General features: G+C 37.8%; 1 protein-coding gene across 2 annotated transcripts in view; it reads left to right on the top strand.

Moving 5' to 3' along the window:
- The first annotated feature begins 2,132 nt into the window (after positions 1-2,132).
- The window catches only part of LOC114034492 (myosin-3), a 31,214-nt gene continuing 9,559 nt past the window's right edge, over positions 2,133-23,787 (top strand). Inside the window, exons 1-28 of one of the 2 annotated variants that reach the window (XM_027850200.1) lie at positions 2,133-2,336; positions 3,214-3,357; positions 3,747-3,903; positions 4,739-4,766; positions 5,192-5,300; positions 6,541-6,633; positions 7,341-7,404; positions 7,485-7,583; positions 12,725-12,828; positions 12,907-13,045; positions 14,175-14,293; positions 14,388-14,537; positions 15,181-15,351; positions 15,441-15,747; positions 15,831-15,898; positions 16,665-16,752; positions 16,839-16,956; positions 17,944-18,067; positions 18,159-18,295; positions 18,418-18,673; positions 19,058-19,300; positions 19,401-19,577; positions 19,651-19,796; positions 19,955-20,045; positions 20,377-20,766; positions 20,874-21,000; positions 22,307-22,425; positions 22,583-22,779. In XM_027850200.1, the coding sequence (XP_027706001.1) occupies positions 2,133-2,336; positions 3,214-3,357; positions 3,747-3,903; positions 4,739-4,766; positions 5,192-5,300; positions 6,541-6,633; positions 7,341-7,404; positions 7,485-7,583; positions 12,725-12,828; positions 12,907-13,045; positions 14,175-14,293; positions 14,388-14,537; positions 15,181-15,351; positions 15,441-15,747; positions 15,831-15,898; positions 16,665-16,752; positions 16,839-16,956; positions 17,944-18,067; positions 18,159-18,295; positions 18,418-18,673; positions 19,058-19,300; positions 19,401-19,577; positions 19,651-19,796; positions 19,955-20,045; positions 20,377-20,766; positions 20,874-21,000; positions 22,307-22,425; positions 22,583-22,779 (4,169 nt within the window). Of the gene's footprint in view, positions 2,337-3,213; positions 3,358-3,746; positions 3,904-4,738; positions 4,767-5,191; positions 5,301-6,540; positions 6,634-7,340; positions 7,405-7,484; positions 7,584-12,724; positions 12,829-12,906; positions 13,046-14,174; positions 14,294-14,387; positions 14,538-15,180; positions 15,352-15,440; positions 15,748-15,827; positions 15,899-16,664; positions 16,753-16,838; positions 16,957-17,943; positions 18,068-18,158; positions 18,296-18,417; positions 18,674-19,057; positions 19,301-19,400; positions 19,578-19,650; positions 19,797-19,954; positions 20,046-20,376; positions 20,767-20,873; positions 21,001-22,306; positions 22,426-22,582; positions 22,780-23,787 lie in introns of both variants that reach the window. The other variant, XM_027850199.1, reaches the window with a different exon arrangement.

Genomic DNA, 23,787 nt, shown 5'->3' with positions numbered 1-23,787 from the left:
TACCATGTCCTCGTCAGAGCAGGGCCCCATAAGTGTACCCCAATTTCTCAGACTTGTTTCTCTCCATTGCCAAATGTCCACATATTGGTCCTTATATCCACCTACCCAGATTTGACAAGCCAACTATCCAACTCCAGACATCCAATATATCCTTCTTAAACTATCTGCTGATGTCACCAGGTCTTTACCCAGGCCTGTTTGCCCAGGACAATACTCTATCTCGGGACCTCTTTTTCTACCTTCCAACTAACAAAACTTACCTAAAGTGTATGTACTTTTATAGGGAGCTGCTTTCATTTGTATGCCTTTCCTGATAATTTCATGCTAGGGTTTTAATACCTAAAGACCTTTTCATGAATTACTCTTCTCAAGAGTATTTTGCATTTTGTAAGAGGACAATGCCTTAACCTAGCAGAATGAACATGTAATGGTAGAATTTCAGGTGTGTGTGTGTATGTGTGTGTGTGTGTGTGTGTGTGTGTATGAAAACACACACTAGACTGCCCATTGGTCCTCAAACTCATACAACACAGGTAGATCTTACCCCTAAAGACTGGCCTGGACCCTTCCTCCTTCCTGCCTACTAGCTGTAGGTCAGGTTACTTTACCTTTCTCATCCCTATTTTTTTTTACCTCATCTATAAAATGGGTATAAGAATAGCAATAACTGCTCATAGCTGTTGTGAGATAATGAGATAATATGTGTAAAGCACTTTGCAAACCTTAAAGCCCTATATAAATGTTAGCAATGATGCTAATTGACTAGAGCACCTTAGGTTCCCCACATTTCTCTCCACCAAATGCTGCTTCCTGATGACCCAGAGTTTCATATTGCCATCTTTTTCTGCCTTAATTCACTTAAGGAAACTTCCCCAACCTGTAGCTCACCCCTGAGAGCTGGGTTTATGGTAATTTCTAAGCTTTCACTTAGTAAGTGTAACTAATTCATGCCAATAAGAGCTGACTTAAGTTTCCTTTTAGGAAATGTACTTTTTTTTTTCTCTGTAACATTTTCTTGAGATAGTGCTTCATCTTTTTGTTCAGTCTAGAGGGACGGGAATTTCAAGTCAGGTAGAAGGAGGGGGGAAGATATTGTCACAGAAAGCTGGTAGGGGGACTGCTTAGGGCAGGTGGGGACTTTTACTATAGCTCAAATTATACATGTAGGCTAATTGGCCTTCATACTTATTGGGCAGGGCCTGCTTATTCCTCCCAACAACCTGTGAATTCAACATTCCTTCTTCAGTTTGATCAGCAAGCATTCCTAAGTGCTTTTTTTGCCAAGAATTGATTAGGTAGGGCAATTATTTCTTAGGTGTTTCTGAATTTTCCTTTGCTTTATCTGTTGCAGGTCAGTTATTTCCACCAGTTCTTTTCTTCTTCCTGTTGGTGTAATTGTAAGGTGAGAATTCTGACCGTAATGTACTGTAAACTCTTTAGCTAGTCAGTCTAAGACTCTTGCTGACTCAACAAGTGACTGAGCTCTTTCTTGGTTGTAGCAAATTGCTCAATATGACCTTGGGCAAGTTGTCTCATTTGGTATTTGGGTCCTTTCATATTCATTTAATGATCTTCTCTGGCCTTAGCTAGACTGATCCTTAGACAACTGGCACAGCCCATCACTGGCACTAGAAGTATTTCAGCTTGGTAGGACCAGCTGGAGTTTATATTTTGCTGGTATGAACTTTGGTATGCCCAGGAGTTGGCAATGTCCACCAAATCCAATTGATTAGGCAGAAACTATGGAAAGCATGAGGTTAAGTAGCTCTTCTAAGATTAGGGGCCTAAAAGAGATGACCATCTCTGCCTTAGAATCCTTAGATCTACTCTGATATACAGAGCAATTATTATAATCCCAAAGTTTCGGGTAGTGGTGAAATTAGCTCACTTGAACATGGAGGGACCCTTCCTAACAGTAAGAATTGTCTTGATTCTAGGGTGCTCAGTTTTGGATTCTGAAGGGTGTGAAAACGCAGGGCCTATAATGGAGCACCCAGCAGTGCCCACCACTCTGGAAGTTGTCCCCATAGCTGCTAGAGATAAGGAGCTCTATGAATGACCATCTTCCTGGTGGGACTCAGCTCCATGGATAATCAAGCTGATGTCAATGTGCTTGCTTTCTAGTTGGCACCATGAGTAGTGATGCTGAGATGGAAGTGTTTGGCATAGCTGCTCCTTTTCTCCGCAAGTCAGAAAAGGAGCGGATAGAAGCTCAAAACCAGCCATTTGATGCGAAAACCTATTGCTTTGTGGCTGATGCAAAGGAAGAATATGCCAAAGGGAGAATCAAGAGTTCTCAAGATGGGAAGGTAATGGTGGAAACCGAAGATAACAGGGTAAGCACTATCTTATTAAATCCTCATAACAAATTTGTCAGGTTGCCATTATTATTTCTACTTAACAAAAGACAAAACTGAGGCCCAAGAAGTAAGTTAAGTAGCTGCACTCTCACTCTTCACCTCACAGTATTGTTGCAAGGAATGCATCTTGTAAGTTTTATGGTGCTGTAAAAATATGAATTATTCTTATTCATCTGTAACTTTCCTTCACACGTTACTTCAGTTTCTTTTAGGGGAATGAAGTAAGATTAGTCTTGTTATATAAGCTTGCTGGAGGGAACTGGTCTGCTATTTTTGAAGTATATGGATTCACTATGGGAATCATGCTGATGGCCCTGGCTTGAATCACATACACAAGGGGACCTTCTCTTTCTACTCTGGGCCCTGTCCCAGGAATGCCAAGGGATGAGGAATGTAATATTTTCTCTGTGAAGGCAGAAAAAGGCAGATCAGCTCTAGGAACTAGACAAGTGCTATGAAAACAAAAGAGTCATGAGGTATAGTAGAAAAAGAACTGGTTCTGGAGTCAGAAGGCAGGAGTTCAAATCTAGCCTTTAATACTTACTATCTGTGTGACCCTTTGGCAAATCACTTAATTTCACCGGGCTTCAGTTTCCTCATCTATAAAACGAAGGGGTTGGACTGGATGTTTCCTGATGTCTTTTCTAGCTCAAGATTTATGATCCTATGACTTCCCACTCCAGCAACTCCACCTTTGTTTTCCAGTTCCTCTACCCTTAGGAATCCCAATAGTCCTTAGTTTCACATTATGGGGACCTATTTGGCCATCCCTTCAGAGTTCCTTAATTCGGGCTTTGTCAAGGTGCACAAAGAAAATGATGACTAACCATCCTGATTTTCTTCCCTACTGCAGACACTGGTCGTTAAATCAGAAGATGTATATTCAATGAACCCACCCAAATTTGATAAGATTGAAGACATGGCAATGCTAACGCATTTGAATGAGCCAGCTGTCCTATATAACCTCAAGGATCGTTATACTTCCTGGATGATCTATGTCAGTAACTTTTTGGTCAACTATGTGCATATTCTCTCTCTCTGTTTCTGTCTCTCTCTGTTTCTCTTTCCTTTCCCCCCTCTGTCTCTGTCTGTCTCTTTGTGTCTGTCTCTCTCTGTGTCTCTCCGTTTCTGTGTGTGTGTGTATGTGTGTCTGTCTGTCTGTCTCTGTCTCTCTCTACCTCTACCTCCTTGAAATAAGGAGTTAGGATACCTCAAATTGGGAAAGCCATGCACTTAACTCTGCAAGTTGAAAACAAGGTTAATTCTGCTTCTTTTTCTTGGAGGGCTATTTTAAACTCAAAACATGTATAAGTGCTTTTGGGTTTTAAGAGAAAAGGAGCTCCAGAAATCCTGATTATAGTGTTATTTTTATTTATCTTCTTTCAGACCTATTCTGGCCTCTTTTGTGTCACCGTCAACCCTTACAAGTGGCTGCCAGTGTATAACCCAGAGGTGGTGAATGCCTACCGAGGCAAAAAGCGCCAGGAGGCTCCTCCCCACATCTTCTCCATCTCTGACAATGCCTATCAGTTCATGCTGACTGGTATGTTTCAGATAAGGAAGCTTGACACAGTGGAAAGAATACAAGAATAAGAGTCAGGGACCTGGGTTCTAGTCTTGCCTTTTTTAATAGCTAACCATGTGCCCTAGAGGATGTCACTTCACATCTTTGGGCCTTGGTTTCCCTTTTATATAAAATGAAAGGAGGGAAGTAGCCTTAATGATCTCTAAGGTCTGTAGTGTAACAGAAGGAGTATTTGATTTGAAGTCTGAGATGTAGTTTCAAATCCTGGCCCTGCCCCTTACTATCTATGTGACCTTGGCAAGTCACTTTTCCCTCCTGGCTTCAATTTTCTTTTCTATTAAAATATATTTTGTAGATATTTACATATGCATGTCTTCCCCAATAGAATGTAAGCTTATTGAGGGTTATTTCATGTATTTATTATCGAAGGTTATTTCACTTTTTACTTTGTATTCCTAGTACCAAGCATATATTAGGTTCTTGTTGATTGATTGATCTATAAAATAAAGGGGTTGGACTAAATGATTTCTACATCTGGCCTCCCAAAGCAAAATTTTTAGGCTAATTTCTCTTAACTTTTCTTAACTGCAAAATAAACTCATAAAGCCCAGGATTTCTTGGCACATCAATAGGTTTCACTCAAGTTTTGTTATCATATGCCCATTCAAAAATTTCAACTAATGTGCCAAGTACTTCAGGGCAATATCCCATAACTCAGAACTAAGGAAATGAAAAGTTAGCAGGTGAATGAATTAGAATAATCACACTACTGGCAAAATGTAAACTAGAGGAGATGAGAGGTGGTGGCTTTTTTGGTAGCATTGGTGATGGTTACTATGCTTTCTTTTGACAGATAGGGAAAACCAGTCTATTCTGATCACGTAAGTAGCAAAATCATTGTTAATTTCAGCGGATATGATCCATTTTTTAAATTTAGAAAACAAATGTGTTCTTTTCTATGGCCTTTTTTTTTGTGGAGGGGATGGAGTAGAAAGTTTTCATGTATATGTCTGTATCCATGTGTATGTGTGAAAGTGAGGGTAGGGTATAGTTGAGGTGACAAATGAGGCTTAAGAAAGCTGTACTGAGCTGCACTTTGCTTCCCATACTGTTGTTTACTTGAGCTTTGTGATTCAGGCAGGCCAGGTTTGAACATGATAAAGAGACGGCCCTGCTTGAAGGGCTGTCTCTTCGGGATACTAAGAAAGCAGACAGGGCACAGCATCTTCTATTAAAGCCATCCCATTGAACAGATAGATCAGCTGTGTCTTATTTTTTGTCGCCATCCTCTTATTGTCCTGGATAGTGGAGAATCTGGTGCTGGAAAGACTGTCAACACGAAGAGGGTTATCCAGTACTTTGCAACAATTGCTGCTACTGGAGACCTTGCCAAGAAAAAGGAAGGCAAGATGAAGGTAAGGTGAAATCCTGCATGGAAGAATCAAGAATGAAATCTGAATCTAAATTACCATAGTTTTACTTTTGTGAGAAAGGTTAATACTTTGTTTCTTTCTCTATAATCAATTATGTTCTATTTCTCCTTATTGAAAATGTGTTTAACTTTCAGTTTGAAAGGCTTTTCAAAAAAACTTCTCAAAAAGTTTGAGACACTTTAATGTGACAAAAAGAAAAAGACCTATATTAGTAGAACAAAGATGCAAATCTCATAAGAGGCAGCTTGATACAGACCCTGGAGTCAGAGAATTCGGGGTCACATTACATCTCTGTTACTTTTTACCTGGGTGATCTTGGATATGGCCAATTAAATTCCCTGGGGCTCAGTTTCCTTATCTATAAAATAAGAAGGTTAAATTGCATGGTCTGAGGTCCCTTCCTACTAGAGAGCTTCATGACCATAAGATTTAGAGCTAGAAGGAACCTTAGAAATCATCTAGTATAACTTATTGACAGATGAAAGAAGCAGTCCCTTCGAGGAGAAGTGACCTTCCTACATTTTGATAGGTGGTAGAATTAGATTTTGAATTTGGATCTTCTGACTCCAAATTTAGAACCATTTTGTCAACTTTTTATTGTTTGAATTTACAATTAATGTCCTTCAATTCTTAAGTCCACAAAGCAGTGTGGTAGAAATTGTACTGAATGTGAAATCAAAGGTCCTGGCTTCAAATTCTGGCTTTGTCAATTACTCTTTGATTCTGCTCACTTACATTATTTGGGACTTTTTCCTCATCTATAAAAGGGCTAGACTTGATTACCTCTAATACTATGACCCTGTGAACCACTTAGGAAAAAAAGGCCCAATGCAAATTGATAGCTCTGAAAAGTGATTCATTTAGTGTCAATCTCTCAGATAGGCAGAACCAAATGGACAGAATTAAGAAAATTTTAGTTGTGAACTGAAATGACACCTTTAAACAAAGGTATTACAAGAGAACAATTTCATAATTATAACTAAATATCAAGGCTAAGTCATCTTAAGTTCAATGCCTTAAATATTTATTTGAATTTCAAATTGGGAGACAGGCAGAGAAGTCATTTATCTAAGGAATGATTCTCTAGGTTAGTGTAATAAGTGCTTATCACAAATAACAAACCACGTGCTCACTTTGTGCAGTTTTTTTTAAATTTGAGAAATGAAGAAATCTTTCCTCTTCTGTTTTATTTCATTTCTTTATTTTTAAATTTTGGTGCTAGGGGACACTTGAAGACCAGATTATCAGTGCCAACCCCCTGCTGGAAGCCTTTGGTAATGCCAAGACTGTGAGGAATGACAACTCATCTCGTTTTGTAAGTTGGAATAACATGAGGATTAGATATTCAATTTATACCACTAAAACCAAGAGAAAGCAAAACAGAGGAATTATGGGAGAAAGAAAGGAGGATTTGTGGGGACAAAATTGCCGCCATCTTCACTCCCAAAATCTAATCATGATGGCTTAGAATTCTCATGACTGCTCTCAGAACAGGCAAAATTGTAACCTAGGCCAAGTTTGTCCCTGATATTCCTCTCATCCATTTTTCTGTCACTCCTCCAAGTGATCAGCCCTGGGTATTTTCTTGTCCTGCTTGACTCAGTACTATTTGCATTGAGCAAAAGTGAAAATAGGTAGAAGAAAAGGAGAATGAAAGGAAACAGGAGTGAATATATTTTTGTATATGCTTTATATTTACCTTCCTGTGTGACATGTAAACTCATCAAGGGAAGGAACTGTTTCTTTTTGGCTTTTATAATCCCATGGTCTAGTATAGTATACTATTAAGCATATAGTAGGTACTTAATAAATGTTTGTTTAATTGGATTGTATTGAATTGAAGGAAGAAGATGAAAAGGAGAAGAGAAAGGCCACATGTTGTCAACCTAAAAAAATGAAAAAAATTTGGATGATAAATTTAATAGACCTTATGGGAAATGTTAGCACCCTTTAGTCAGTCTGACTTGTGAATTATATTTATGTTTGACTGTGGCCAACTCTGGTTTCCCTTTGTTCTCATAGGGCAAGTTCATCAGAATTCACTTTGGAACCACTGGAAAACTTGCTTCTGCAGATATTGAGACCTGTAAGTGAATAATTGGGGTCAGGTTACCATTTACACTAACCAGGGTCAGTTTGGCAAATAAATATGTGTTTGTGTTATAGATTTGCTGGAGAAGTCTAGAGTTACTTTCCAGTTAAAGGCTGAAAGAAGCTACCATATCTTCTACCAAATTCTTTCAAATAAGAAGCCTGAGCTCATTGGTAAGAAAGAAATTTTACTCCAACATCATACAAACTAGGATTTCTGGCTCTTAGATACTTCAGACTTTGTTTATCAGGTTAATCAAACTGCTTTGCCTATAGGTAGCCCTTTATATATGCCTTGAAAGTCAACAGTTTATAGGATCATAGATTAAGGAATGAGCCTTGGAGGCCATCTTCATTTTACAGATGAGGAATGAGACCCAGAGTGGTTGAGTGATTTGCCCAAATCTACACAGGTAGTTAATGGCAAACCTGGGTTCGGAACTTGAATCTTTTTGACTTTCAATCCTTTTTTCTTCCCACTGCATCAGTCCCTTTTGGTAAACTGCTCTGGAAATATGGCCATTTTGACACAGGTACACTAGTTAGAAAACAATTTTTAAAAAATCTGCCATCACATGGTGACAATGGGGGCTATTGCAAGGTGATAGGGTTGGTGTATTTTGTGACTTATAAGGAAGAGAGTCTAAAAATTTTAACTGTAAACCACAGGCCCCCTAAACAAGTCATCAACTACCCTGAGAAATAATTCTCTTGTCCTTTAGCACCACCTTGTGTTCACACACACAATTTGCTAATTTGGAAAAAGCTGGTCACTGAAATGCACAATGGGATGGAAATCCACCAATGCATTTTCAGTGGAGAAAGCTTAAATGGTGCTTTTAACTCCTGATATTTTTCAATTTAAAATAACACACTTCATTGCACCAATGAAGAAGCACTCAAATGGCCCAAGACAACTCAAGAATTCAATTTCAGTTAAATGAAGCACTGGTATTTTATTACATATATATTTTTTTAAATCTGTGACTTAAACATAAAAAAGGAGAGCATTTCTATACATACAGCAAAACACACAGAAAAAGATTTTATATGAAACTATGAATGTCTGTTTCATATAACTTGATATATAAAAATAATTCCACAAATTATTTTCTCATTTACAAAATTATTTTTAATCAACAAGCATTTATTTTCTCTCCCTCCTACTTTGTCTCCCAACTCAAGCCATTGTATTTTTTAAAAAGGCAAAGAAAAAAAGAAAATCCTCATAACAAGAATTCGTATCAAAGCAAATTCCCTCATTGGCTATGTTCGAAAAAATGTATTTCTCATTCTGTCTTTTGAGTCTATCACCTCTCTGTCAATAAGTGAGTAGAATGTTTCATCTTTGGCCCTCTGGAACTATGGTTTATCAGTATTTTGATTATAGTTCTAAAATAATTCGGCATTGTTTGACAATAGCAATGCTATTGTCTTTATATAAATTGTTCTCCTGGCTCTGTTCACTTCCCTCTTCATCAGTTCATATGGGTCTTCCTACTTTCCTCTAAAACTGTAAAAATATACAAACCATGTATAAACCATGACATATTTAGCAACTTTTCCATAGGTAAGCACCCACTTAGTTTCTAGTTTTATGCTATTACAAAAAAAAAAAAACAAACTGCTATAAATATCTTTGTATATATGAGTCCCTTTCTTTTCTCTTTCGGTTATAGGATTCAGGACAGTATCCTTACGTCAAAAGCATAGTTGAATGACTTAATGGCATAGCTCGGAATTTGCTTTCCAGAATGACTGGACCAATTCTCAGATTTATCAATAGTGCAGTAGTGTGTCCTGCAGGTGAAGACTGTCCTGCTTGTCTGTATTTCCTTCTGAATTTCTTTTTATTCACTTCAGTGCAGTTTTCAAAATGTTTTGATGGCTCTTTCCCCATTCCCTTCCTGCCTTTTTTTTTTTTGGCATCACTTTTACTATCTCTTCCACATCCCCACTCAAATTAAAAACAAAGAGAAAGAAAAACTTGTAACAAATAAGAGTAGTCAAGTAAAACAAAACCACATAGTATCCATGGATGACTTTCTGCCTCTTCATCATCTCTCTTTTGGGGTGGATAACTTGCTTCATTGTAGGTTGTGGAGTCAAATTAGCTAGCGTGTGCCAGGCTAAGCTCTGAGGACTCTGCAGACATTGGTCATTGAATTGATTAGAGTTCTTAAGTCTTTGAGTGTTGTTTTGCTTTATACTGCTGTTGTCCTTGTATAAATTTTTCTCCCAATTCATTCTATATCAGTTCATGCTACCTAGGATTCTCTGAAATAATCTGCCATAATTCCCCAAATGATGGGTATCCCCCATAGATTAGAGTTCTTTGCTTTGCTTTTCTACTCTTTTAATGCCTCTTTCAGGATTAGGACTTTATTTTGTTTTGCTTGATCCTATTTCCTCCCCCCAGCATTATCTGTGCTCTTAACTCCCCCAGCTACATATTTTCCTATTGAATTTGATTTATTGTTACCAAAGCTATTCATGTTTTTGTTTGTGTTCAGTCCTCCTTTGTCCATTCCGGTAAGAGTAAGTTTCCTTTGATACCTGTTTCCCCTACCCTTTCCTCCATAGTTATATATACTCTTCTTCATATGAATCACAATTATAAGAAATAGCCATCTCCAGCCCCACTTCCTCCTTTCTATACCAATACATCCCTCCTTTTGCCCTTCCAAATATTACTTTCTTCGGATACTGAGAACATAACCCATCTACTTCCAGGTCCTCTTTTTCTTATTTAATTTCATCAATACACTTTGAAGATATTAAAGTTTCGAAACAACATTTGTTTCTTCTCACCTTATTTGGAATACAGTGCCTTCCATTTGTTGAAATAAATTTATCTTTCGAGGTTTCCCTTGACTTATGTTTGTATTTCAAAGTTTCTAAGAGCTTTAGTCTTTTCTTCAGAAGTTCTTGAAAGTCCACTATTCAACTAAAGGTCTATTTCTCACCTGTAAAATTTTATTAAGCTTTTCAAGTAAGTTAGTCTTGATCATAAACCCTTATCTTTTGCCTTTTGGAATATTGTATCCGAAGATCTCAGGATTTTAGGAGAAATTGCCAGGTCTTGTGTTATACTGACTATGGTCTCTTGGTACTTGAATTGCTTCTTTCTGTATGTTTGAAATATTCTTTCTTTAACATGGGAATTCTGGGCTTTGGCTATGACATTCTTAGGACTTTTGCTTTTCTTTTTTCTTTCCTTTTTTTTTTAAAGGAGGTGATCAGTAGATTCTTGATATCTTTATTTTGCCTTTGGTTCTAATAGATTTGGATACTTACCATGACAAGATACTTAAGCTCTTTTGAAATATAATGTTCTGGCTTTTTTATTCATGGTTTTCAGGAATTGAATGATTCTTAAATTATCTTTCTTTGACCTGTTTTCTAGGTCAGTTATGTTTTATTCTAGATATCTTACATTTGCCTCTATTTTTTCAATCTTTTGTTTCTATTTCAATGTTTTGTTTCTATTGTTTCTTACTCTTTCATGGAGTCATTAGTTTCTCTTTGGTCCATTCTAGCTTTCAAAGACTTGTAACTAAATACTCTAGGTGATTATGTAGTCTTTGTTGAAAAGCCATTTTTTCTTTTGAATTTCTTCTTATACTTGCTCTACAGTTACTTGCCCCTTCTTTTGGGGATCTTTAGATCTTCGATAATTTTTGATACTAGTCAATGTTTTCATTGATTTAATCATTTCTCCAGCTTTGGTTCCTGAAATTGTGGCCAGGGACAGAATGTTGCTCCTCTCATACTTTTTAGGTGGGTGGCAGCCTCTGCTTGGTCTGACCCTGTGTTCCTATGCTGACATCTACTTACTGGTATTAAAAATCCCAGGCTTTTGAGTTTCAGAGTGCTATATGTCCATGGCCCTGTGACATCTCTGGATAGAGTGTTAGGACCAAAGAGCCTCTATGCACCTGGGATGTTCTGGTCTGATCACTGCCATGTCACTCTGGTTGTTGCTGTTTCCTAAGACTTCCAAGGTTCCCACCCTGAGCCTTTCTGACTTCCCTGGCTCTTTCTCAGGGGACTTACTATTTTTGCTACCTCTGAACACAGAGCCTTCCAGCATGCATGTGCCTCTGGCCAGATGTAGAGGCTACCAGTTTGCCTACACTAGCACTGACTTTGCTGATGGCTTCCTTTTGTATTGCCTATGGGCTTATGGCTGACTTTTTGTGCAGTTCTGAAGTAGAAGAAGTTACTTACTGTAGTTTCTCATTCTGTTTCTTGATCATTACTTTATTTGAAGTAGATTTTAGCTTTTTGTTGGAGTACATGTATGGGAACTGGGTGGTCTGTCTCTTGTTGCATCCATGTTGACCGAAAGTCCTTCATCTGTATATTTTCAGTGCAGTCCCACATTATTCTGTAACCAGAACCTACTTACTGCCAGATGAGTGTGTAAAAACTTGTGAATGTTCAATATTTCTATGATCTAGCTGTCCTTTCTACCATATCCTTTGCCATCTTAAAAAATTGTTCTGGCTGAGATATTTTCCGTCCTCCACTCCCATCTGTTTACCCCCAACTTTTATTTCTTTCTATTTTTTATTTAAAATTTTTATTGATATCTCTTGTTTGGGCATTAGAAATAATCTAGTCCAACTCCCTCATTTTTCAAAACAGGAAACTGAGGTCCAAAGAGATGAAGTGACTTGCCTAAGGTCACAGAGGTAGTGTTGTAAGTAATGGAGTCAGGATTTAAATCCAAATATTCTAAATCTAAGGCATATGACATAACCCATAGTACAATTCATGTACATCTGACCACATGATTCATGATGAATTTGCTCCCCTAGGTCAGCAGGTACCTTCATGGTAGGTAGTTGATATATATCCTATCTCAAAACTGGAGATATAGCACTGTTGGTGGTTAAAGATATAATTCTACAAGATTTAATGTCAGGTTCTTCTGGAATAGGACACATCTTAAGTAAGCTGTATTTTCCCCCTACATGACTACAATACTATTATTTCTTAATTGATAAATATCAATTTTCCATTCAGACTTTCTTGGGCTTTGTGCACAATGCTGACATATAAGGACAAGGGATCAGGAGCTCTCTTTAAAATCTTTTACTTAAGTGATATGTGGTGGAAGGTCACAAAGGTCTCCAATGAGTTTAATTTTCCACTATTGATCTCACATCTCAGATTTAGATTTGTTTCTAAGAGGAGACTTTCCAGTTCTAGAGCAAAATATAATGGTTAAAATTCAGGATATGGGTTCTAGAATAGAACTGTTCTTTCTTTCACATGGGTAATCTTTTAAAATTCCTATTTTATTTCAGAGTTGCTGCTTATTACAACCAATCCTTATGACTACCCATTCATTAGCCAGGGTGAAATCTTGGTGGCAAGCATTGATGATACGGAGGAGCTGCTAGCTACAGATGTAAGTAGAATGGAATGAGAGATATAGATTACTTGCCTATCACTTAGGTCAACTTATTTGCTTTTCTTTAAATTCTAGAGTGCCATTGACATCCTGGGCTTCAGTCCAGATGAGAAGTCAGGAATCTACAAACTGACCGGGGCTGTGATGCATTATGGTACCATGAAGTTCAAGCAGAAACAGCGAGAAGAACAGGCAGAGCCTGATGGCACTGAAGGTAAAAATCTTAACAATCAACCATAAACTAGGGAAGAATTCTACTGTGATTATTCTCTAGGTTGTTTGTGTGAAATAGCCTGAAAGTTTTTCTTTGGGAGCTGCTGCCCTAACTTTGGGAGTTCCAATGCCTTCATTTTACACGTAAGAAGAATGAAACACAAAGAATCTCTGGCCCAAAGCTAGGCAGCACAGTGAATGAAGTGCTCAGCCTGGAGTCAGGAAGACTTTCAGAGTTCAAATCTGGACTTATACACTTATTAGTTGTGTGACCCTGGGCCAGTCACTTAACTCTGTTTGCCTCAGTTCCTCATCTGTAAAAACAGCTAAAGAAGGACTGGCAAACCACTCCAGTAACTTTGCCAAGAAACCCCAAATGGGGTCATGAAAAGTTGGATATGATTGAAAAACAACTGGACAACAACAACAATGACAAACTCATACAGATATGAAGTGGTAGAGCGCGGTTTCAAACCCAGGTCCTCTGACTCCAAATCTACTGCTCTTTCTCCTGCTTGCAAAGATGAAGAATTTGGAGAATACTGTCATTCACATTTGTTGAGTCAGTAGGATGCTACTGTTTCATTTGGATGCCATTAAGGTTTGAAGACATTCTAGATTTGTATCTTGGTTTCTCAAAAAATGTGTCATGTTTCCCGAGAGAAAAATCTCATTCTGAGGATTTTATTCTTTCAGTACTGATCATTTTCCTACCTTGTTGACCACTATTGATCTGTGGGATGTTGGGTTTGAATTCTCCAAGCCTATGCCAGTGCTGTATACTTAGTAATATAAACTGTGTTGTTTGTCCAGTGACCTCTCTATGTTCAGAGAGGCTCATCACCAAAATTTGGCAACTGGCTTTTTTTTTTCTTTTTTTCAACATAGCAATTAATAAAACCATCCACTAAAGTAGCTAGGGGTGTTGGTATAGCAAGTTCCATGCATTAATGAAATCAGTGTTCTTTTGAATGAGCAAATAGAAGTGAGAACTATTGAGAGGGGGGAAAAAGCCTTACACATTTGAAAACTTAGCTTCTGAGAATATTTGAATAATGCACTATGTGGCTTTTCTGTTTGATTAATCCTCATGTGATTTCACATGTAATTTGTCTTTCTCTTTTTGCCAGTGGCTGACAAAACAGCATATCTGATGGGCCTGAACTCATCTGATCTGTTGAAAGCCTTGTGCTTCCCCAGGGTAAAAGTTGGAAATGAATATGTTACCAAAGGTCAAACTGTAGATCAGGTAAGTGACTATCTCAGAGCAAATAGGTAATGCTTAATACTTGACAACAATTGGCTTTTACTCAAATGCCTGTTTTTTTTTTTTTGCTTGCTAGGTGCACCATGCTGTAAATGCACTTTCCAAATCAGTGTATGAAAAATTATTCTTGTGGATGGTTACACGCATCAATCAGCAACTAGATACTAAGCTGCCAAGACAACACTTCATTGGTGTCTTAGACATTGCAGGCTTTGAAATATTTGAGGTTTGTAATGTTCTTTTCTAGCACTGAATTTGTCTACAACTTTTGTTCTTGGGACCTTGGTGTGTTTGTTGCTGTAACCCCAGTAAACTAACTTTAACCATTCATGGAATTTTTATGCAAAACTAGAGTGAGAAGGGATTAGGTAGAAGAGAAACGTCATATTTGGAAGGTTTGCAATTATTTTTAAAAGATAGTATGATAGCCAACTAGAATTTTGAATTATATGTTGTGGACTAAAATAGGAAGAAAAGAAATTTATCAAAGATAGCACCACAGATTAGCTTGGAAAAATGTTTAGAAATCAATAATGAACTAACAAGAAGATACTTTAACTATCAAGAAGATACCATCAGTATCCTCTTGGTTGTGATGTTAGGAACAGACGTAAATATATAAGTGAGATGATGATTGTGATCTACTCAAATCTGATAAGAGATCATTGGATTGGGAGGCTGCTATCTGGTCCAACTCCCTTCACTTATAGGATGAACCTTATGAAGTTTGGTTTGGGAAACAAAGTAGGAAGCAAGGCCTAAGGTTGTAGAAAAGTCAAAGCTTGAAGCAATGAAGGAAATCTTTGTTGAGCTTTTAAATTTTGATTTGAAGTCTGATATTTCATACTAAAATTATTCTTTGGCATTAGTATAACAGCCTGGAGCAGCTGTGCATCAACTTCACCAATGAGAAACTGCAGCAGTTCTTCAACCACCACATGTTCGTGCTGGAGCAGGAGGAGTACAAGAAGGAAGGCATCGAGTGGGAGTTCATTGACTTCGGGATGGACCTGGCGGCCTGCATCGAGCTCATTGAGAAGGTATCTATCTACTGTAGAAAAATCCTCCTGTACAATATGTCACCACAGTTCATATTTATCTTTATTAACTTTCCCTGATTTAAATACAGCCAATGGGCATTTTCTCCATCCTGGAAGAAGAGTGTATGTTCCCCAAAGCAACAGATGCTTCTTTCAAGAACAAGCTGTATGACCAGCACCTTGGCAAGTCCAGCAACTTCCAGAAACCCAAGCCTGCCAAAGGGAAAGCTGAGGCCCACTTCTCCCTCGTACACTATGCTGGCACCGTGGACTACAGTGTCACTGGTTGGCTGGAGAAGAACAAGGATCCTCTGAATGAGACGGTTGTTGGATTATACCAGAAATCGTCTAACAAACTTTTGGCTCATCTTTATGCCACCTTTTCTGCTGTAGATGGTAATAAAAATAAGAAATTATCTTCTTTTTTTGTCTTAATTAGTTTTATGGAGCTGAGAATTTATAGTTACTTCTTTCAGCAGATGGTGGAAAGAAGAAGGTAGCCAAGAAGAAGGGGTCTTCATTCCAAACTGTCTCAGCTCTTTTCCGGGTAAGGGACATTTTAAAAGTACTTTTATACATTAAATCAAAACCAAGAGTTCCAACCAGATTTACTTGAGAGCTATTATATTGCCTTAAGCTTATCACCTTATCATCTGATATTTAATGGGATATATTAACAATGTGATTTATTGTAGTTGAAACAGTTATGAAAGTAAGTCCAGAAACTGATTATTATTTTTAACTATGTTTAACACAAATAAGTGGGGTACTGGCTACACTTGCACATGGTAGGCCCTTGACAAATTCTTTCTGACTACATATATACATACATACATACATACATACATACATACATATATATGTGTGTGTATATATATATATATATATATATATGGTAAGTCATTTAGCCTTTCTTAGACTTAGTGTCCTCATCTGTAAAATGGAGATAATAATGGCACTGACCTCATAGGGTTGTTTTGAGAATCAAATGAGAAAATGTGTGTAAAGTACTTTATAAACCTCAAAGTACTATACAAATGATAGCTACTTTGTGTCAGTAAACTGGCTAAAAGAGAATAGTGTAACTGAACATGTACCACTAACATTTTCACTGTACCTCTTTCCACATAAAATCATCTGTCATGAAAACTGAAGGTTAAAGTTGTTATTCATTTATATTTATATATAATTCTAAAGGATATTTCTTATTATTCCATGAAAATCTAGAGCTTCACAGTAAGGAGTAGTAAATCAGAGGAAAGTATATGTTCTTTTAAAGCTTTGTGACATGCCTACCTTGTATTTTTTTTTAGGAAAATCTGAACAAGTTGATGTCAAATTTAAGAACAACTCACCCTCATTTTGTGCGTTGTATAATTCCCAATGAAACCAAAACCCCAGGTAATTCACAATGTGGATCTCCAAACCATTCTCTGTGCCAAATAATTTGGTGTGAATCTGACTTTTTTTTTGTTCCTATATCTCAGGGGCCATGGAACACAGTCTTGTCTTACATCAGCTACGCTGCAATGGTGTTCTGGAAGGTATCAGAATTTGCAGAAAAGGATTCCCAAATAGGATCCTTTATGGAGATTTTAAACAAAGGTATGGGATTAAAAATTCATGTCTTATTCTTCTAATGAGAAGGGATAATGCTGGTATCTGAATCAACCAATGGAATAATAAACCATTTATTAAGAGACTACTACGTGCCAGGCATTTTGAGGTTACAAAGACAAGAATGAAATAGTTCCTGATATTAATATTCCTGACTTTCAATTAGAGGAGACTACATCTATACATAGTAATATATACAAAATTGATTACATGGTAATTTGAAGGTGGGAGATAGCAGCATTTGGGAGGATCTAGAAAGCCTAATGTAAGAAATGGCAATTAAAAAAAAAAAAGGAATGGCAATTGAGCTGAGCTTTAAAGGCAACTAGAAATTCTAAGAGGTAGATATAGGACATGGGTACACTCCAGACAAGGGTGAGGCACAGAAACAGGAGAAAGAATGCATGTTTGAGGAACAGCAAGAATACTAGTTTGGCTGGACTATAGATTATGCAAAATAGAGTCATTTATGACAAGGTTAGGGTTTTTAATGCCAGAGAGGAGTTTTAAAGGTAATAGGGAGCCATTGTAGTTTATTGAGCAGGAGAGTGATAATGGTTAGACCTATGATTTAGGACTATTTATTTGTTAGCTGACATGGAAAGGTACTGATAGGAGATCACTTTCAAAAGAAAACTGATGGCCTTCCTTCTGGAATTCTTTTTTTAATTTTATTTTTGTTTTTATATTTAGGCATTTGGGGTTAAGTGACTTGCCCAGGGTCACATAGCTAGTACCTTCTGGTACTACTTGAGTGAAATGTATATATTTCTTTTCTAGAGATTGAACCACGTATCCTAGTCAGGAGATGTTAGTCCTAGCTGTGGTTCTGGCATTAAGTAGATGTATGACTTTGGACAAATCACTTCAGCTCTTTGCATCTGTTTCTTTATTTATATAATGAGTTGTTTACACTTGCCTTGAGGTTTTTGCAACTTTAACAATCCAACATTTGCCTTGTGTTTAAATTTGCAGGTACCGTGTATTGAATGCCAGTGCTATCCCAGAGGGACAGTTTATTGATAGCAAGAAAGCTTGTGAAAAATTGTTGGCATCTATTGATATTGACCACACTCAGTACAAATTTGGACATACCAAGGTAATTTTCTTAATATTTCATATGTTAGATACTTACTTTCATACTTACAACTAACAAAAACTAAGTGTTGCTTTGACTTTTCTCCTTTAAGGTGTTCTTTAAAGCTGGCTTACTGGGAACTTTGGAGGAAATGAGGGATGATCGTTTGGCTAAATTGATTACACGGACTCAGGCTGTGTGCAGAGGGTTCCTCATGAGAGTGGAATTCCAAAAGATGGTCCAGAGAAGGTAGAGTACTGTCTTAGCTTGCACACACACACACACACACACACACACACACACACACACACACACACACCACAATTTGGGAAAAAAAGGTTCTTCTCAAAGTAACCAAAGTTTTCTTACAGGGAGTCCATCTTTTGTATTCAGTACAACATTCGTTCATTCATGAATGTCAAACACTGGCCTTGGATGAAGTTGTTTTTCAAGATTAAGCCCCTCCTCAAGAGTGCTGAAACAGAAAAGGAGATGGCTACCATCAAGGAAGAATTCCAGAAAACAAAAGATGAACTTGCCAAGTCAGAGGCAAAAAGGAAGGAGCTTGAGGAAAAAATGGTGACTCTGCTACAAGAAAAAAATGACCTTCAACTCCAAGTCCAATCTGTATGTATTTTGTAATCCTTTCTACCATTTCTTTTTAGTAGCTAGCATGATACAATGAAAATGGTGCTAGTTTTGAAGTCAAAGAACCTGGGTTTAAATTCTTCCTGTGTTATTTACTACTATGTGACTGTGGACAAGTCACTTTACCTTCTGGGTTTCATTATCTGTAAAATGAGGAGGTTGGACTAGTTGGTTTATAAGGTCCCTTTCTATTCTAAATCTGTGATCTTTAATTAATTGAGGCAACAGTTAATTAATGTTACATTTTCAATATAAAAGCTGACATTTACTAGTTGGAGAATATTACATAGTTCTTACTGAGGATTAAGGATTAAGGCATGTTAGAACTTATCTCCTTAAAAGAAATAACTCTCTCTTTCAAAGGAAAGCGAAAATTTGTTGGATGCTGAGGAAAGATGTGACCAGCTGATTAAAGCCAAATTTCAACTTGAAGCTAAAATCAAGGAAGTGACTGAAAGAGCTGAGGATGAGGAGGAGATCAATGCTGAATTGACAGCCAAGAAGAGAAAACTGGAGGATGAATGTTCAGAACTCAAGAAGGACATTGATGACCTTGAGCTGACACTAGCCAAGGTGGAAAAGGAGAAACATGCTACAGAAAACAAAGTATGATTTTTGTGGGTATTTCTTCTTGACGTAAGTCACTGAGGGACTCAGGATGATTGCTCAGATAATTTATCATGCCTTTCTGTACACTTTTTCACAGGTTAAAAACCTAACTGAGGAATTGGCAGGTCTGGATGAAACAATTGCAAAGCTAACGAAGGAGAAGAAGGCTCTCCAAGAGGCCCATCAACAAACTCTGGATGACCTCCAAGCTGAAGAAGACAAAGTCAATACATTGACAAAAACCAAGAGCAAACTGGAACAACAAGTTGATGATGTGAGTGATAGCTCAGCAAATGATCATAATTTAAAAGCCGTTTGTTATCAAACTAAAACTATTCTTCTTTCAGCTTGAAAGTTCCCTGGAACAAGAAAAGAAAGTTCGTGTAGACCTTGAAAGGAATAAAAGAAAGCTTGAAGGAGACTTGAAACTTGCCCAGGAATCCATATTAGATTTAGAAAATGACAAACAGCAGTTGGATGAAAGACTGAAGAAGTATGTCATAAAACGACTCATTTTTATTTTGAAATTAGTTGTGCCTCAGCTTCTTTGCTTGTAAAATGAGTTTGGGTTATCTTTAAGTCCTTTGTGGATCTAAAAGTGTGTGGTTCTGATATGTTTCTATGTATTTTTAATTTTTTTTTCTTCTATAGGAAGGACTTTGAATATAGTCAGTTGCAAAGCAAACTAGAAGATGAGCAGACTTTGGGCCTTCAATTCCAAAAGAAAATCAAAGAGCTACAAGTAAGAAGCTTCCTAGGGATGATGTAGAATTTGATGTAACCAATCACATGCCAATTATTCTCTGCCCCTGTAAAATAAAAGGGTCTGCTAGAGATGGCAATTTGGGGTGTTGTAAAAATAAGTCAAATGGATGGGGCCCTACTTGTTCTTCCAAGTTCTTTCTCATTCTGCTCTCAGAAAAGTGATAACGACAAAGTAAGAAAAACTAATCACCACTGTGTCTGCATTGCATGGAATGTTACACTTTTCTTATTTAACAATTAACCTTTTTTTTTTTTTACATTTAAAGTTTTCCTTGCAATAGTGACCATGGCATGATTATCTTACGCAGGCTCGAATTGAAGAGTTGGAAGAGGAGATTGAAGCTGAGAGGGCCACTCGGGCAAAGGCAGAGAAACAGCGAAGCGATTATGCCCGGGAACTGGAGGAGCTGAGTGAAAGACTGGAAGAGGCTGGAGGCGTTACCTCAACCCAGATTGAACTCAACAAGAAGCGCGAGGCGGAATTCCTGAAGTTGCGCCGGGACCTTGAAGAGGCCACGCTGCAGCATGAAGCTATGGTCGCCACCTTGAGGAAGAAGCACGCAGACAGTGCAGCTGAACTCAGTGAGCAAATAGACAACCTGCAGAGGGTCAAACAGAAACTGGAGAAGGAGAAGAGTGAGCTCAAGCTGGAGATTGATGACCTTGCTAGTAATGTGGAAAGCGTCTCGAAATCTAAGGTGCTTTTCTTTTAAATATCAAGACGAAAGCTCCTAACTAATTGGAATCCTGAATATTGATTAGGTTGTAAGCAGAATAATAAGCCTGTGGTTTCTCAACTTTTTAGGCAAATCTAGAAAAGATATGTCGGACGCTGGAGGACCAGATAAGTGAGTCACGAAGCAAGACGGAAGAAACTCAAAGGAGTTTGAATGAGCTAACTGCTCAGAAGGCTCGTTTACAGACCGAGTCAGGTGAGGATGCGACAGGAAGTACAAAGGGAAATAACTCAGAACTGCGAGTGAATTAAATATTTTTCAAAAATAGTACAAGCATGGGGCAGCTAGGTGGCCAAGTGGATAGAGCTCTGGCCTTGGAGTCTGGAGGACCTGAGTTCAAATGTGACCTCAGACACTTGACGTTAACTAGCCGTGTGACCCTGGGCAAGTCACTTAACCCCAATTGCCTAAGCAAAAGAAAAAAAAATGCCTGAAGAAAAGTAATACAAGCTTGCATCAGCAAATGGTGCAGAATCATGAAAAGCACCCCCAGATGATGAAATCGGAGTATCAAAGGCAGAGCTGATTCTCACCAAGGACAAGAAGCCTTAGAGAGTGTCTAAGGAAGTTCATTTTTAGGAAGGACAATTGAAACAGCTCAAAAAGGGGTGTTGGGTGATTTACCAGAAAAGGAGGATAACTCTGGAGAAGATAGGAAAGAACAATTGCCCAACAAGTCATAGCAACCTAGAATTTTAGGATCTAGACACCATTTAGTTCAACTTCTTCATTGTACAACTGGGGAGCCTGAAGCCCAGAGCGATTAAGGAGCATGTCCCAAATCATGTAGTGAGTCAGAGAGCTGGCACGAAAACATAGACCTTCTGATTTCTAGTTCTGAGACCTCACCACTCCTCCATTTTGCCATTAGTGAAATCAAGTGATTCATTTTCTGTGCTTTTTTTTATTAGCAGAATTTTTACTAATGCAAGGAAGCTAGACATCCCAAAGAAGGGATCTTAGTTTGTTCATTTTTAACAAGAGATTATTTTTTCTTTATATTCTGAGTATTTTGTACAATGTCTAGAACATAGGAGGTGCTTAATAAATACTGTTGGTTGATTTAATCATTGAAGAAAATGTAATTTTTTAAAAAGGAAGTCAATTTTAAGGATCTTGGGCTTGAGAAATAGCAAGGATGGAAGCAAATGCTTTTAGTGCCTTTGACCAGGAAAACATAAGTCTTCCCAGACTGATTTACTGCCACACAGGTAAATTAACTTGCTAATAGTCACAACCAAAGAACTGAAGATTCGTTGAAGTCATTCCAATGGCTTTTATAAAGTATCATATCACTTGGCATGTGCTACTTGATACTATTTGTGATTTAATGTGCATATCCTTTCTCTCCAACAAAATTATAAGTCTAATAAGGTCAGGAAACATGTCATATGCTTCTTTATCTCAAATAACCAGCACAGTGTCATATGTGGGCACTTAATAGCAGTTTGTTGATGATATTAAAGAGTTTTACCTCTCCCACCCCTACTTTTGATCATAGGTGAGTTGAGTCGTCAGCTAGAAGAAAAAGAAAGCATTGTATCCCAGCTTTCTAGGAGCAAACAAGCATTTACTCAACAAATTGAAGAACTCAAGAGGCAGTTGGAGGAAGAGACCAAGGTAAATACTATATACTGTGGTAATATTTGCCTACTGCTCTACTACTATCAGAATAAGAAAATTCTGTACCTAACAGAAACAACCAAAATTGAATTCCGAAAGTAGTACTAACATTTTATCTTAATTCATTCTGTTTTCTTTGTTCTTTATTACCTAGGCTAAGAATGCCCTGGCCCATGGATTACAATCTTCCCGTCACGACTGTGATTTGTTACGGGAACAATATGAAGAAGAACAAGAAGCCAAGGCTGAGCTTCAAAGGGCATTGTCCAAGGCCAATAGTGAAGTTGCCCAATGGAGGACCAAGTATGAGACAGATGCTATTCAGCGCACAGAGGAACTGGAGGAGGCCAAGTATGAAATACTGTTTGTTTTGGAGGGACTTAACATTATAAAAATCCCACTGTGATATGGCCAATATCTACCAAAGTTTTCCCCTCACCTAAAATGGGTAGATACTGTTATCCTGTTTGTTCAGGTTAAGTGAGACTAAATGAGGTACTCATAGGTCATTAACCAGTTAACAAAAGGAGTTTTACTTAGACCTAACTTAGAAAGAATAAGCAGTAGCACTTAAGTCATATGGCCTTCTTTGTCTCCATATGGACGGGTATCCAGTCAGTGGAATAGGGTGGTGGTCTCAGACATCTAACAAGTCTTCACCAGTCCTCTGAGAATGTGAACTTTTATGCTCATAAGTGACCAGTAAGCCCCATCAACAGAGGCAGAGCCCATCAAGAAGCCGTATCAAGAGAGACACAGCTTGAGCCTTGTTCCAATTTGAGGCCAATAAAGTCATGGCCTTGTCACCTTTTAGGGGAAATCTAGCCTAACCTATGCTTGGGGGAAGAGGGGGGAGGATAGGAGGAAAGCATGGTAAATATTGGGCCTGTCACTTCTACCTATCACATTAGATGCCATTTTAGGTAGCTAAATGGAGTATGGGATAGAGTGGTGGACTTAGAGTCAGGAAGACACTTCCTAGCTGTGTGGTCCTGGGCAGATCACTTGACAATAGTACCTTTTTCACTGGATTGTTCTGCAGACCAAATGAAATAAAGCACTTCTCAAATCTCTAAGCACTATATCAATATTCTATTATTATGTTGAATTAGAATCACTTGTACATAAAATCTTTTGCTTTAGAAACCAAAAGCTCTAATGAAATATGTCTTTTCTTTCTATTCTCTGCCATACTACAAAATGGTACCTAATATTCTTTAAGTTTACATCAATAAGATAAAGGACTTTGATTATCTCTGGAGACAAGATGCAGCTTATCTTTTGTAGAAAATAAATAAATACTTTAAGGGGTAGCTAGGTGATGCTGGCCCTGAAGTGAAGAGGACTTGAGTTAAAATT

The sequence above is a fragment of the Vombatus ursinus genome, unplaced genomic scaffold, assembly GCF_900497805.2.
Source record: "Vombatus ursinus unplaced genomic scaffold, bare-nosed wombat genome assembly UNPS02008996.1, whole genome shotgun sequence".
NCBI lineage: Eukaryota > Metazoa > Chordata > Mammalia > Diprotodontia > Vombatidae > Vombatus > Vombatus ursinus.
The sequence above is the reverse complement of the archived record's forward strand: the minus strand, read 5'-3'. Positions and strand labels throughout refer to the sequence as shown.